Raw genomic sequence first — 15,705 nt, forward strand, 5'->3', positions numbered from 1 at the left:
AGGTCCCCCCCAAAGCCATTGGGGACCCCAGGCCGTGCCCCCTCCCCCAGCCCATGGACACCCCCGGTGTCACGGGGGACCCCCCCTCCCCCCCCCCCAAGCCCACGGGTGTCCCCACCGCGGGGGGAGCCGCTCCCCAGGGCAGCCCCGCCCCCACCCGAGCAGGGCCTGTCAATCGGGGCGCTGGCCCCGCCCCTTTACGGAGGCCCCCGCCTCCTGCCGGCCGCTGCTCGCGGTCCTCCTGAGGGAGTGTCCGCTAGGGGGCGCCTTTAGGGGCTGCCGCTCTGCGCCGCGCTCGTTGGTTCCGCCGGCGTCATTTCCGGGCGGCGCTGAGGCGAGCGGCGCGGTGAGTGGGGGGTGCCGCCGGCCCGGGGGGGGAACCGAGCGGGGACAGCGGGGGATGCGGCCGAGGGGGGCCCGGGGCACCGCTGAGGTGCGGGGACGTCCCTGGGCTCGTCTGCTGGGGCGCTCCGGTGGAGCGGAGGCCCGTGGGCCCGGTGTGCTGGGGGCCGGGGGGCCGAGGGCTGGGGTGGGGGGAGGAGGCGCAGGGGCTCGCGGGGCTGGGGTCTGCGGAGTCCAGGGCGGGCTGGTGGAAGGGAGCCCCGGTAGCCCCGGGCCCAGGCGGCTTTGGCCCCCACGGACAGCGGCTTTGCGTCTTGTCCCCCAGTCCTTGGCTGGCAGCGGCATGTCGTCGGACTCCAGCAAGAAGAGGAAACCCAAAGTGATCCGCACGGATGGGGGCCTGCAGGAGGGCAAGCGGGGCAAGGCCGATGCCGACCAGGTAGGGCCCCTGGCTGCCCACGGGCAGGGGCAGAGCCTGCCTGCTGCGGCCGGCAGCTCGTGTCCTCCTGCCTTACAGAGGGCTGGTCTCGCACCCGCTCTTTGCCGGCCTTACTCTCCCCTTTGGGAAATCGTGAGGCCGTTCCCCCAGAGCTGAGCTGGCTCCCAATGCCTCTGAAACTCCCGCTCTGAATTTCTGAACCTGCTCCTGTCTCAGGAAACACAGCGTCCAAGGAGTCAAATTTTTCTCTTGAGACATAGGGAGAGTAAGCACAAGGCTGAAAGCTCCTGCGGGGGTTTGCAGGTTGCCTTAAAACACTCCTGCGAGCAGCAGGGTCGCCTGGGTTCAGCCAAAGTGGAGCCTGGGGTTGAAGTACTAGTCGCCTTCCCCAGTTTATCTCTCTAGTAATTTGGATATACCTGGTGCAGGACAGATACCAGCTTAAACATGCAATAACTATATAAGGGGCAGCCTGAACTCCCCAGGCATTTTAATGCCTGGTGGTGTTTGCGTCCAGGGTTGTTGACAGAGTCCTCTTCCCCTGTGTAAAGTTTTCTCGGGCGTGGGATTAACGGACAGAGCCAGGAATCGAGACCAGCAGTTTGTTTCCCAGTACCCTTTCCAGAGAAGGTGGAAGGAATGAGCCGCAGAAAGTGCCCTCTGCCTTTGCAGGATGTGAGGTACTACAGCGAGGAGTGTGAGGTGGATCTCCGTGACCCCATCAAAGACTATGAGCTCTACAGAGAGACTTGCCAGGAGCTTCAGAGGCTGATGGCAGAAATCCAGGAGCTGAAGAGCAGGGGCATCAAGGACAATGTAAGAGCAAGCCTCGGTGCTTGATTTAACGTGTTCTGTTCTTTGATGTTTTTCCTTAATCTGAGAAGGAACGGGAGCAGAAGCGATGCTGTCGGGAAAATGGAACAGCCTCCCTTCTGTAAAATAAAATCCCGTTTAGCATTTGGTCTCTGACCGAGCTGATGTTACGCAGACCGAGTTACTGATCTCCTAAAGCGCGTGTGGGCGCTGCTGGGAAGCCTGCTGATGGTTGGGGGGGCTCCTGGGGAGGAGCTGAGCCCCTGCTGACTGCGGTGGGGGTGGCCGGGCTCTCGCCGTCCCAGGGAGGCCCAGCAGCCTCGGCCGTGGCTGGGGAAGGCTTGCACTGCGACCGCCGCGCTGTCCTCTGCACAGCAGGGTGGGCGCTTCAGGCTCAAACGCCTCTGTTCCTACTGCCAAAAAATCGCTAAAGTGAGCCCGGAACACCCCCTGTTTATTTCTAGCGGGTGATCGGTGAGTCTGGCAGCGGGAGGCTGCCTCAGGAGCCCTGGTGACAGTAATCGTGGCTCCTTAACGAAGCGCAGAGCCCCGTTTGTGACAGGACTCACAGGAAGTGCCTGCAGCAAAGGGGCATTCTGGCGAGAGCCCTCTCTGCTGCTTCAAACACCTCTCTCCCGTCACTCAGGCTTCGGAGATAGACGAGCGGCGGATTCAGAGCTGCGTCCACTTCATGACCCTGAAGAAGCTCAACCGATTGGCTCATATTCGGCTGAAGAAAGGGAGAGATCAAACCCACGAGGTACAGAGGGGGCTGGGGTGGTGACGAATACAGGTCGGGATTTAGTGGGATCAGCGATGGTGCCATTTCTGCCTGTTCTGTGTATGGGTGTGTGGGAGGAATTAAACACCAGCCAGGTCGTGGTTTTTGAATTAGGGCTTTATCAGGAGACTTTGCTGCGGTGCAGCGGAAGCTGTAATTGTAACAAATGATGAAGGACCATTATCTGCTTCTGTCTCAAATATAATGGGGAGTCAGAAAGCTCTGCCTCAAGAGTTTGGTGTGCCACAGGCCTGAGAAATGTGTGTACGGTTGGCCCCGAAGCTCCTTACCCAGACTTCTCGGAGAGCTCTTCACAGTCAGCGAACAACGCTCATCTTCGTTGTACCACTGAGGGAACTGAGGCACAGGGACAGGAGGGGACTCGGCCCGTGTGCCCCAGCAGGTCTGCCCTGTTCTGTGCCTGGTCCCTGAAATGTGCTGGAAGGGAGCAGAATCAGTCTGATGTCACGATCGTTTGGTCTCCCAGCTCTTGAAAATGTCTTTTTTTTCCCCCTAAAAATTGTTGCATACCCTAAAACCCGCCGTCCCTAGCTGGTATGGTGAGGGGTGGGGGTTGTTTGCTGGGAGGAAGGTAGCAGAGCTTCATCCCCTGCTCTGGCCGCGTCTGTGTTTCAGGCAAAGCAGAAGGTCGACGCATATCACCTGCAGCTCCAGAACTTGCTCTATGAGGTGATGCACCTGCAGAAAGAGATCACCAAATGCCTGGAGTTCAAGTGAGTTTGGCTGCGGAGGAGAGGGAGTGACGGTGTGTCTGAGATGGGGTAGAGGCCTCGAACATTTGGAATCTCTTGTCACATTGCCTGAGCCCGCTGGGGCAGGAGAGTGGGTGCTCCAGATGCCACCACGCGGGAGAGACGGCGTGTCCCAGAGTTCCTGTGCTGGGACACAGGGGAAGAGGCTCGTGTAGGGAGCAGGGAAGAAAGCGTCTATTTTGATAGATGACCAGTGGAGGAGAAAATGGGTAAATGTCAAAGACATGGCCATGCTGGTCTCTTCATGGAGGCCGGAGAGTCCTTGTATCAGGAGTTTTCTTCCGAAAGCCAAGCATTCCGTCGTGCCCGTTGCGTAGGCAGCGCTCTGAGCTGCTGCCAGGAGGGCTGTATTTAGACTGATGCCTCAAACAGTGCTTTGCTTAACCGTGCAGGGAAGGTGCTCCATGAAAGGAGGAACCCTGTTCAGACCTTTCTGTCCTCTGCTGAGCTCTGCTGTGGTTCGGCTCGCTGGTGCTGTGGTGTTTCATGTAGCAGAGTGAAGCTGGGACACGGGGTGTTGGCATTGACCGCTCTCCGGTGAGGCACGGTTGAGTTTGGCCCTGCTGCGGCATTTCCCGCCCTTCCCTGATATAATCTGTCTGTCCTTGCAGGTCAAAACATGAGGAAATCGAACTGGTGAGCCTGGAGGAGTTTTACAAAGAGGCCCCCCCTGAAATCAGCCGGCCTGCCATCACCCTCTCTGAGCCCCACCAGCAGACCCTGGCCCGCCTGGACTGGGAGCTGGAGCAGCGCAAGAGGTGGGTCAGCGGCGTCTCGGTTCAGTGTCAGCCTGCTGTGCTGACAGGCCCCTGGGGTGAGCTGCACAGCTACCGGGTGAAGCAAACGTGGGCGATAAAGGTTTTAACATCCTCTTGAAATAGTCAGCGTAGAACAAGTGACAGATTGATTGTGTAACAGCCCTCGGCGTGGAGGATCACTCTCCGTGTAGACCTGGCTTTGGTTTATAGATCAGGGAGTTTTTTATCAGGCAGGTGAAAGAAGAGAGCCTGAGGCAATCCTGGGGAGCAGAGCAACCTCCAAACCAGCGCGAGAGGAGCCCCGAGCCAGCTGCAGCCACTGTGCAGGAGGGTCTGCCTGGCTGGGACCGCACCTTGTGCTCTGGGTGATGACAGCAAAGGCATCTTGGCTCTCCTGATAAGCGCACGTGTTACCTCACCAAGGCAGTGAACATCAGTACTGGCTCTTGGGTACCAAGGGAAGAAAATGAATTTTGTAGCTTGATGTTTCCCCAGTGTCTGCTTGGAGGCTCTTGCAGCAGGGAAGGGGGATGCTGCCCACCGTAGGGGTGATATTGAAGGATGAGCAGTTGTGAGCTTCCATCCAGAACCTGGTTCTGCAAGATGTGCCACGCAGGGCGAAGCGATCCCCGTTTTGTCTGCCGTGCTGTGGTGCGAGGAGCAACGTTAAGCCAGCTTGGCTTGGTGGCACGGCCCAGTGCTGCTGCTGTTCCTGCCTGCCTGTGCTCCTAACGCTTGCCACGGTGGGGAGCTGCCTGCGCAGCGCTCACCTCGGCCGATCTGCGACGGGCACTGTTGTCCTGGTGCTGGCAGCCACCACCTCAGTGCAGGCTCTAACCCCCGAGGTCCCTTGGCTGGTGCAGGCAGGCCAGGCGGCTCAGCTGCTCCGTCAACTCTTGCCCCGTGTGAAAAGCAAACATGATGCAGCATTCCTGCGTTCAGTAGCCGAGACCAGCCTTCCGGAAAGATCAGTCTGAACCTGCTGGTAGGTGCTGCACGAGCAGGGCAGCTCAGCAGAGTGGGCTAGTGAGAGGTGCTGCAGGTGGGCGCTGCGTGGCTCCAACGCCTCGTGCTTCGCCTCTCCCAGACCCTTCACGTCAAACCCAGCTTCTTTGGCCTGGTGGAAGGCACCCTTTCGTGCTGCAGCCGAGATCCTCTAGACAGCTCTGCCTGTGGCACATACTTGCAGAGGAGCGTTCAACCTGGAGATCTCTGGAGGATTCTCCTTAAAAATGATTGTTCAGGGCAAACTGTAGAGGGCAAAGACGAGCTGAACTGAGCCTGTCCCGCGGTTGCATGTTGAATTGCTGAGAAGCCTTGCAATTCCCAGTCCTCGCCCCATGGTAGCTAGGGAACACCACCGTTCACCTCTCGCCACCATTGTGGTGGGAAATAGCCTCTTCAGCTGCCTCGAGCAGATGCCGGTAATGCTTTGGGCACTTTCTGATGCTGGTGGGGTTGTTAGCGTCCGTCTATAACTGTCACGGTGTGGAGTACTGGGTTTGTCTTGGGCTCTATTCCGAAAGGTGCCTCTTGAGTGGCGTTACAGAGATCTTTGCTGCTCTCATTAGCTGGGGGAGCTCAGCAGAGGTGTCTGAAAGCTGGACTTCAAAGCTGCGTTGTGTCGGAGCCTGTTGGAGTGTGTGTTGACCCAACACAAATATAGTTTTGCTTGGAAACAGAAGTGTTTCAGTCCTGCAACGTCATGTCTGTTGTTTCCCCTCAGAGCGGGGGTCCTCTGCTCTGCGGGTGCTCTCGTCCGGTGAGGAGCAGGGTCCTGAGAAGAGAGTGCCTGAGCCTCCCACACCGCCGTTCCCCCTGCCGTGGTGGTGGCTTGTCCTGGGCAGCACGCCTCCGTACCCAGCTTTCCCTGCTGCTGCTTTCTGCTGGGCAAGAGGTTGCAGTCAACAGCAATAAGGAGATTTAACATGCTCTCCCTAAACACGAACGTATCCAGGGCTCGGAGGGCCGTGGTGAACTTGCATTTTCGGGGGCTTTCTACCCAGCTACAGAGGAGCACTTGCTAGTGTATTAAACCTCGACTCTCACGAGTTTAACCAAGGAGTTGACGTGACATGAAGTGACTCTGGTCATACAAAGTGGAAAAGCCCCTTCGGGAGCTCGGCGGGGTTGGCAGGGCTCCATCGGCGTGGCTGCTGGCAGCAGAGGCTGGCGTGGGAGTGGGTCTGCTGAGGGAAGATCCGATTGCTGTCCCTTTTCAGAGCACAGCACAAGCCTGAGCTTCCACTTTCTCTCCCTGTTTGTTTTCCAGCTCTAATTAGTTCCTTTCTGCCTCCACTTGCCCTTGGCGTTAAGAGCTCTTTGTTTGTCACCGTGTCTGAGCTCTCTTGGTTCCTGCAGTGACTTTTCTCAGGTCAGGAGAGCTGGGGCCCGTGACCCAGGCAGGCCCCAGCAGGCTTTGTGGCTGTGATGTGTGGCGGTAACCAAATTCCCACCCCTAGGCTGGCAGAGAAGTACAAGGAGTGCCTGACCAGCAAGGAGAAGATCCTGAAGGAGATCGAGGTGAAGAAGGAGTATCTGAGCAGCCTCCAGCCTCGACTCAACAGCATCATGCAGGTACTTGAGCTCTGCAGGAAGGGGAGAGGCCTTTGGGGCCGAGCTGAGGTCACACCCCGAGGGCTGTGTTAGAGAGGTGCAGCGCCTGGGCTGATTCTGCTTTGGAGATGTTTCGCTCCCAGTCAGCGTGGATGAGGGGTAGATCTGCCTCGTGCCGAGACTCCTCCGGAGTCTCCTTGTTTATGCGGCAATTCCTGCAGAACTGCGGATGGAGGAGTCGTTAAATGGGCCTTTCCCTGGAGAGCGATACGCAGTTCCAGCCCCTTGTGATTGCCTTGGGAGGGAAGAACAGGAGAAGGAACTGGGTTATTTTCAGATCCAAAAGTTTTCCAGCAAAGGAGAGCTGCCAGCCCTTCCCTGGGGGCTCGCCGCACCCGTGGCTGCGTCTCACCCTGCACCGCGGCTGCTGTGCTGCTTTCCAGTCTCCCACTTGCCAGCTTGGGGTGAAGGAGGGGGTGAGGAGGGCAAACTGTTCTGTTCCCAGTGACGAAGGTTAGCCCTCTTGTTCCCCCAGGCCTCCCTGCCTGTCCAGGAGTATCTCTTCATGCCTTTCGACCAGGCACACAAACAGTACGAGACAGCTCGACACCTCCCGCCGCCTCTCTACGTCCTCTTCGTTCAAGCCAGTGCCTACGGCCAGGCCTGCGGTGAGCACCGTGTGGGGAGCGGCAGTCCTCAGCGACACTGCAGGGGGCTGTCACCAGCCAGGGCTGGGGGGAAATGCTCTCCCCACAGGCCAGATTTCACTCCTGCTTGCAGAAAGCACTGCTTTGGGGACTTTGGGAGGTCCTTTTTGTCCCGTCTGCTCTGCTGCCGGATTCTGCTGAGCCCAGAGCAGCAGGGTGGCCCCGGGGCCAGCACAGTGAGGCAGCAGCATTTGAAACCTTGTTTGCTCAGCTCCCTTGCTGGAAGAACTGCTTGGGAAGCTCACTTCCCATCTCTGTCCCCCCTTCTCAAGGTCGGCAGGGATGTCCCTGCAGCCTGCGAGCTGGCTCGATGCTGACGTGGCCTCCCGAGAGCTGTCACCCCGTGGGGTGGGTGCTACGTTGTGCCACCCGTGGGTATTGGTGACTCCAGAGCAGGCGGTACGTCTGCCTGCCCTCGCAGAGGCCCTTCCCTGCAGCTCACCTGAAAGCCTTCATCCCCTTAGGCAGCTTTGCATTTCAAGGGGCTTTCTGAAGCCTCCCTAAGTGGGGAGGGATTTCCCAGCAGGGCTCAGGATCCCCCTGGGCTGTCCGCATCTCCTATGCGGAAAGGGCTGTAGTATAGCCCGAGAGCCGCAATCCCGCCTGCTCTCACGCCGCTCTGGGAGTGGGGCAGGCAGCAGAGGAGCGTGGAAGGACCACACTGTGGCACTTGGCCACACCAGGTCATTGCTCATGAGTACCTGCAGCCCTGATGACCCAGCTCCTCGCTCCCTGCTTGTGCCAGCCGGACCCCAACTCCTCTTGGCTCTTGATAAAAATTTGGCCTTTACGGTTTTCAGGGACAGTCCCTCAAAACCCAGCATTTTCCCTCCTCTGACCCCATCCTACCCAGGAGATCCAGCCCTGCGGTGGCCCCATGGAGCCCTCTGGACAGCTGCCTCTTCCCACTGACCCTTCGTTTGAGCTTCCTCTGCTGCAGGGCTCTGCCTCATGCAGCCATGAAGTGGGAGCTTTCTGGGGCAGGGCTGCTTCTAACTGCCTTTCCCATACAGAAGTGGGGTTTGTAGCTTAGTTTTCATGTCTCCTCTGTAGATAAGAAGCTTGTGGTGGCCATTGAAGGGAGTGTAGAGGAAGCCAAAGCCCTGTACAAGCCGCCTGAGGACTCGCAGGGTGAGTTGGGGTGGCATTGCCACAGGCAGGCTGCCTGATGCTCTGTGCCGCAGGCGGAGGAGTCGGGCAGAGAAGCAGGTGGGGTCTGGGTTGGATGCTGAAATGGCGCAGTGCCTGGCGTCTGCGCTGCTGGCCCAAGTCCCTGGCAGCTGATCCCCTCTGTCCCCAGCTCCTGCTTCCCGAGAGATGTTCACAGCCCCTCATCTGTTGGGGTGACCCCTGGTACTGGGGACAGGTTCCTGCGCGTCTGCATCCTGCTAGGGCCCTGCTTCTGGGGGGATGGTGACGTCTGGGGGAGCTGTGGTCTCGGGGCAAGGGCTGGTAGCCCTGCTGGTTGTGGGAAAGCTGCTGAGCCCCAGGCAGCCCCGCTTACACCCCTCTCTTTGCGCAGATGATGAAAGTGATTCTGACGCAGAGGAGGAGCAGACCACGGTAAGGGGTAACGCTGTTCTCTTCTGGGTCTTCTCCCAATGCCGTATCGTGGGCAAATCGATCTGTGCCTGCTGACTGGGAGGTGCTGGGGGAGCTGGGCCTGGGAACTGGTCCCTAAGCGCTGTGAGAGTGCGTGTAGGTGCACTGACGTTAATTCCAGCTGTTTCTTGGGAGGAGAGAGGTGCCATTTCCAGTTTCTGTCCCGAATGCAGGAGAGCCAGGGTACAAATCTGCCCGGCTCATGTCCCACCGCGCTCACATCCCACCTGGCAGCGGCGGCCGCCTCGCAGCTCTCCAGCTGGAGCTGTTCCACTTTGTATAAATAGTCTCGGGCTGGGGAGGCTGGTGTCCGGCGGGGCGGGATGCATGTCCGTCCCCTGCCATCTGCCAAAAGCCTTGAGTTGAACTCTGCACCAGGGGTTGTTCCATGCTCCCTCGGGGCGGTGTTTAGGTCCTACAGGTTGCACCTTCTGGATGCCGGGGAGAGGCTGTAGGTGCTGGCTGCCCCCAGCATGGAAGCCCACGGGAGGTCTGTGCCACCGCTCCCCACCAGCCAGCAGCAGCGCCTGCTGTATCGGGCTGTTGCTGTGGGGAAGGGTAAAGCGAAGGGCCTCAGCTTCCGCCCCTCGAGGTGGGGAAGCTTTTGGGGCCAGCAGGTCCTTGGCCCCATCTCACAGGAGCGGGGGTGCTCCTGGGAGCTGAAGGAATGACAGGAACCAGAGGTGCTTTGTCCTCGCCCTGCAGCAGGGTGAGGGTTTCCTGCTCCCCTCCCTCCCCAGGGCTGCTCCATGGCCGCTGCACTGGGGGACTGGGGAACTAGACTAGAAGGAAAGAGCAGTGGGAGGGGAGGGCGGGGGCCGTGGGTTGTCGAGAAGGGTCTGACAGCTCTGTTTCGCCCTCCCCAGAAGCGGCGCAGGCCCACCCTGGGCGTGCAGCTGGATGACAAGCGCAAGGAGATGCTCAAGCGGCACCCCTTGTCCGTCACCGTCGACCTGAAGTGCAAAGGTAAGCAGGTACTGGCGGCCCTTGGCAGAGAGCACGCAAGAGTGTGTGACAGCAGGTCAGGGAGCAACCCGGCAGCAGCTTGGGATCCTCGGGGTGCGGAGAGGCTTTCCTGCCCTCAGCCCAGCTGCCCCGGCAGGGGTGAGCGTGGCCTTCCAGGGGAGACTGAACAAGGTGGTTTATCAGCTCTGTTTCCCGGAGCTCCTCTCGCCCACGTGGGTGGGGTGACCTTGCTCTGAAGCTTCCTCCCTCCAGTTGGGAGCTTTTCTCTTTTGTGCTGGGGTCTTGGGCCTGACAGCTACAGCCTGGCAAATGCTGATGGGACGGCGTTAGAGGTTACAGTGCATCGGTTGCCAGTTACTCCCCACGTTGCCTCTCTGCTCTATTTGCTGTTGTCCCAGCAGAGGGGCATGTATATCCCCCCGTGCAGAGCGCTCAGAGCTAGAGCAGGCAGCAACGTTGCCCCTTCTCTGTTGGTGCAGATGAGAACGTGCTTCACCTGACCTTCTACTACCTGATGAACCTCAACGTCATGACGGTGAAAGCCAAGGTGACCACTGCCGTTGAGATGACGACTGCCATCAGTGCCGGGTAAGGATTGCCCTGGGGACACTGAGCCCGGAGCGCGTCGGGCAGCGACCCCTCCGCTTGCCATGAACACCCTGCCCTGGTGTCCTGCCATGCTCTGTTCAGAGTGACCCGTTGGCAGAGCGACATAGTGCCAAGAGCAGCATGTGGTGGCAAGGTCCCTCTGCTGAGCCGTAGCTCCTGCGCCCCGTGGGCCAGGGGCACTCCACGCCCTGTTGCCTGCTCCCAGCAGGTGAGGTTTTAACCTCAGTCCCTCACCTTGCTTTACCTGGGGCACCTGAAGGGCCTTTGTGCAGCGCTGCAGTTTGAGTGCTGTCTTGGCTTGTCCTCTGATGGGCAAAGGAGTTGCCAAAGAGCACAGCTCCATCCCTGCCTCTGGGGAGGGCTTTCACCTTGTGCATCCCCTGCCCTGCGGTATCCTTCCCCTCGGCTCCAGGGCCTTGCCAGGAGCCCTGCCAAGCTGCCGCAGCCCAGGCAGCATCCTCCTCCTCTCCCTCTGTCGTGACAAGCCAGGGGCAGGGAGGTTGGGAACCTCTTAGGGCAGCAGTGCCAGACCTGTCAGGAGCTGGGGAGAACCTCTCCTGCTTGTCGCATTCAGTCACCCTCTTACAGGTGAACCGCTTTCCTCCCTCCTTCAGCCTGTACCTGGCAGCTCCCTTCACCTGCTTGCTCTACTGGTCACCTTGTCTTGACCGCTGGAGATGCGGCTGCCTCTCCCTGGGCTCCCCAGAGACTGCTGGAGCCTGATTTGTGTGAGGAACAGCTGAAATGGCAGCTGTGGGAGCCTGCCCAGGGAGCTCTGATCAGCTGCCACCTCTCCGGTGGCTCTCCCTGGGCCACGAGGAGGTGCCTGAGGAAGAAGGAGATGGGAGAGGCTGGTCTGGGCTTACCTGGAAGCAAGTGCTGCCTCCCAGCCTGTCCCATATGAGGCCTCCCAATCCTCTTGGGGTTCTCTTTTCCCTGTAGGTACCCTCCCTGACAGCAGCTAGAGTCTCTCTGCAGGGTTCCCGTGCAGGGTGCTCCCTTCCTCGCAGCTGGCCTTGGCTGTATTGCCCCAGACCAGTGAGGCTGTGGCTTGAGCCAAACCCCAAATCCTGCAGCCCTTTATGCTTGGTTGGGCTTGTGAGTACAGTCAGACATGAATAATTTTATTTCATTAAGTAGAATTCCTCTGCTTAAGCTTCCTGGGAGGCAAACAGCCATCAGGCCATGTCCTGCCTGTGCTGGTGATGTTTTCTCCATACACAGCAGCAGGTTTTGGAGTTAATGCACTGGAGCGAGCAGCTTCCTGCGAAACCGGGGAGCTGGTGCCCTGTGATTTCTATCTTTTCTTCGCAGCCAGAGAGGGGACAGATCTCCTTTCAGAGTGGAATTAAGGGGAAAGCCATTCTGGTCTTGAAACCCAACTTGTGGAGCTCGTAATCCCCTTCTCTGGGCTCAGAGCCTGTTAGTGGGCACAGATGCTTTGGGGTGTCCTGCTCCCACGTGGATTCATCCACAGGACACAGTCCCTTCGACTCGAGTTCACAGCGGAGTTCCAGCCTGTCCAGTACAGCAGCACAGAAACAGCAGCGATGCCCTGGCCATCTGCCAGCCCAGGCGCAAGGCCATTGCTGTTATCAAAATGTTCCCAGGCACAGCAGAGTAAGGTGATCAGCGGTACAGCAGCACGGCAAGCAGTGAAAGCAAAAAGCAGCCACTAACGAGCCCTAGGCTCTAACATACAGTAAGGCAAGCAAGCCTATGGCAAGCACAGAACCCTGCTGATTAATAGCTAAACAGCAATAACAGCTATAAATTCTATCTGGCACATTCCAATCAAATCTGTCATTATCTCAAACCCTTCGAGCCCCACGTTGGGCGCCAAAAAGGACTGTCGTGGTTTAGCCCCAGCCAGCAGCTAAGCACCACGCAGCCGCTCGCTCACTCCCCCTCGGTGGGATGGGGGAGAGAATCGGAAGAGCAAAAGTAAGAAAACTCGAGGGTTGAGATAAAAACAGTTTAATAGGTAAAGCAAAAGCCGCGCACACAAGCAAAGCAAAGCAAGGAATTAATTCACTACTTCCCATGGTCAGGCAGGTGTTCAGCCATCTCCAGGAAAGCAGGGCTCCATCACGCGTAACGGTTACTTGGGAAGACAAACGCCATCACTCCAAACGTCCCCCCTTCCTTCTTCTTCCCCAGCTTTATATACTGAGCATGACGTCATGTGGTATGGAATAGCCCTTTGGTCAGTTTGGATCAACTATCCTGGCTGTGTCCCCTCCCAGCTTCTTCTGCACCTGGCAGAGCACGGGAAGCTGAAAAGTCCTTGACTAGTACAGCAGCAACTAAAACATCTCTGTATTATCAACACTGTCTTCAGCACAAATCCAAAACATAGCCCCATACCAGCCGCTACGAAGAAAATTAACTCTGTCTCAGCTGAAACCAGGACACCGCCCCAGAGAGACGTGGAGCCCAGGCTGCTGCTGATTAATCTCTTTCCTCCTGCCAGCGACCTGCTCTCCCCAGACTCCCTCCTCAACTGCCTCTATCCGGGAGACCACGGGAGGAAAACGCCCAACCCAGCCAACCAGTTCCAGTTCGATAAAGTGGGGTGAGTGGGGTGCTGCCCCACACAGCTGGGGCAGCTTCGCCCAGGCGGTTGGCGAGAGTGCCCCGCTCCCGGCACGGCACGTCCCTCCCCAGCTCGTCAGGGAGGGCTCGGTGGCCGGGAAGCTGGTATCCTGCCAGTCGGCATCGGGTGGGCTCACCGGGCACGGCTTGGGGTGCAGGTGGAAGAAGCGCTTGCTCCCTCCGGCTGGCTCGCAGGCCGGGCGGTGCGGGGACGGTGGGGGAGGAATGCTCTGGGGTGGCGTAACGCTTCCTCCTTGTCCCCACAGCATCCTGACCTTGAGCGACTACGTGACAGAGCTGGGGCACCCCTACGTGTGGGTGCAGAAGCTGGGCGGGCTGCATTTCCCCAAGGACCAGCCTCAGGCACGTCACACCCCCTCCCCTCCCCTCTCCACCAGAACACGGAGCTGGGGTTTGGGGAGGTTTTGGGGACAGCTGTCCTGTCCTGTCCCCCCAGACCCCAGAGCTCCTGCTGGCACCAGCCGCTCCCAAACCGTGGTGCACCCTTGGCTGGGACAGGCTCAGTGGGGGTGAACCTGTGCAGCGAGGCCATGCCGACGTATTTTATCTCCCACGTGTGATAGTCTAAGCCCTGTTACGGGCACTGAGCAGTGACTCGAGCGTGTGCCTGTCCCCGTGGCTGGGTGGGGTGGTTCCTGGGCCACGGGGTCCCCAGTGGGGTCCCCACAGGCTGGCGTGATGGTGACGGCCCCTCCTGCCCACAGCACACGGTCACTGCGGACAACTCGCTGAGCGCCAGCCACATGGAGCTGACTGTGAAGCTGCTGCGGACGAGGCTGCAGTCCCGCCTGGCTCTCCACAAGCAGTTTGCATCGCTCGGTGGGTGCCTGGCTCCCCACCCTGTGCCTGGGGACGGGGGGTGCAGTAGCAGGGTCCTCTTGCAGAGGAGAGCTGACTGATGTCGCCTTTAACGGTGCTACAGATCTGCAGTGCCACCCTCAGCCTTCCCAGTCGTTCTCTCTGTCCTCGGTGGTAGCGGGGCTGCCAGGGCTGCCCTGTTTTGGGTGGGAGAGGAAGGCTGTGCCCCCTCTCGATGCCCAGCACCCCTTTGGGACCGGCCATCCCTGCGCTGGGAATCGATTTGGCCCGTGGTGGGAGGTGAAGCACACGCCCGCGTGTCGCACGCCTGTCAGGCAGGCCAGGCACCCTCTGCCAAGGCCGTGAGCTCCAGTGGGACCGCAGCCGAGGCCTCCGCTGCTCCTCTCTGGGCCCCTGATGAAGATGTCGGAAGGATAATGGTGTCCCCAGGTCCCAGTTTTGGAGCGTTCCCGCCCACAGGACAGTGACAGAGCTCTGTCCCCAGCCCTCCCCTGCTCAGGTGGCCTTGTCCTTGGTTTCAGAGCACGGCGTTGTGCCAGTCTCCAGCGAGTGCCAGCATCTCTTCCCTACCAAGATCGTCTCGCGCCTGGTGAAGTGGGCTGCCATTCCCTATGAAGATTACGCAGTAGGTGCCGAGCGCGAGGCCGTATCCCTTCCAGCTCCCGCGCGGCGCCGGCAGCTGCTCACTCCCCCTCTTGTCTCTCCTCCAGGAGCTGCCCTACACTAAAGATGTGATAGAGGCCGGCTTGGCTGAAGACACTCACCTCTACTACATGGCCCTGATAGAGAGAGGAACAGGTAGGCATGTTTCCTTCCCCCGGCAGCTGCCAATTCCCACACCGGACACCCCCAGGGCAGCTTCTGAGGGTCTTTGTGGGAAATCCCTCTGGTTGGAGGCCCCGTGGGCTGTGGGTGACATTTCTTCCCTGCCCTGCTCAGCCAAGCTCCAGGCCGCCGTGGTCCTGAACCCCGGTTACTCCACGCTGCCGCCCGTCTTCAGCCTGTGCCTGAACTGGAAAGGAGAGCGAACCAGCAGCAACGACGACAACATTCGGGTAACCCAGGGTGCGGGGAGAGGAGGCTGGAGAACCGCTGGCTTTTGGGGGGTGTTCTCAGCGAGCCGTTGGGGTGAGCTGGTGGCCAGGCAGCTCGGGGCAGGCCCACGAGACCTGCCGGATGCCGCCGTGGGGCCTGGGAGGGCAGAGCAGAGACCCGAGCCTGCGCTGTACTGATCCCTCTGCCTCTGCCAGGCCATGGAGAGCGAGGTCAACGTCAACTACAAGGAGCTGTGGGGGCCCAAGCCGGGCTACCAGCTCCTCACCAACCAGCTGCAGCGCCTGTGCATGGTGCTGGACGTCTACCTGGAGACGGAGCCCCACGACCCCAGCGTGGAGGGGCCCAAGGAGTTTCCCCAGGAGAAGATGTGTCTGCGCCTCGTCAGGTGAGAGCCTGGCATCGTGGGGGACCCTGGGGCAGTGAGGAGCTGGGTGGGGGGTGAGGGTGCTGACAGGGACCCTGGTGGCACTGCTGTCCCCTGGAGCACGGCCTTACCTGACCTGGTGCCAACCTAGAAGCCTTTCCTTTAGCCGCCTGTGGGGATCTGCCCCCCCGCAGCTGGGCAGTACCTCGGGACCAGGCCCTTTCTGTGGGTGCCGTGGGTTTCCTGACCCTCGTGGATCAGCCTCTCCCTCTTCTCCTCTTCCAGGGGGCCCATGCGCCTGAAGCCCTTCAAGTTCAACTACCCTCAGGGGTTCTTCAGCCATCGCTGAGCACCCCCGGGGCATCGCTCTGGGCTGGGCCCCGTCCTGTCTGCAGGGTGGAGCATCCCCATCCCACCATTTCAATTTCTTTTCCGAGGTTTTGGGATTCATGTGAAGGTTTTGTAGCCAAAGGGATTAAATGCTGAACTGAAGGAAAAGCGTGT

The 15,705-nt window shown here is 59.5% G+C and overlaps 1 protein-coding gene across 1 annotated transcript; it reads left to right on the plus strand.

Moving 5' to 3' along the window:
• The first annotated feature begins 191 nt into the window (after positions 1–191).
• Positions 192–15,699, plus strand: THOC5 (THO complex subunit 5). Its single transcript, XM_075515877.1, has 20 exons — positions 192–346; positions 668–781; positions 1,454–1,597; positions 2,241–2,354; positions 3,012–3,109; positions 3,760–3,906; positions 6,369–6,483; positions 6,998–7,130; positions 8,223–8,300; positions 8,692–8,732; positions 9,638–9,737; positions 10,217–10,325; positions 12,820–12,921; positions 13,208–13,304; positions 13,667–13,781; positions 14,303–14,406; positions 14,492–14,579; positions 14,721–14,836; positions 15,032–15,222; positions 15,487–15,699. The coding sequence occupies exons 2-20, from the start codon at positions 686–688 to the stop codon at positions 15,548–15,550; spliced, it is 2,052 nt and encodes a 683-aa protein (XP_075371992.1). The 5' UTR covers positions 192–346; positions 668–685; the 3' UTR covers positions 15,551–15,699.
• Positions 15,700–15,705: the final 6 nt, after the last annotated feature.

This window comes from Mycteria americana, chromosome 13, assembly GCF_035582795.1.
Source record: "Mycteria americana isolate JAX WOST 10 ecotype Jacksonville Zoo and Gardens chromosome 13, USCA_MyAme_1.0, whole genome shotgun sequence".
NCBI classification, from domain to species: Eukaryota; Metazoa; Chordata; class Aves; order Ciconiiformes; family Ciconiidae; genus Mycteria; species Mycteria americana.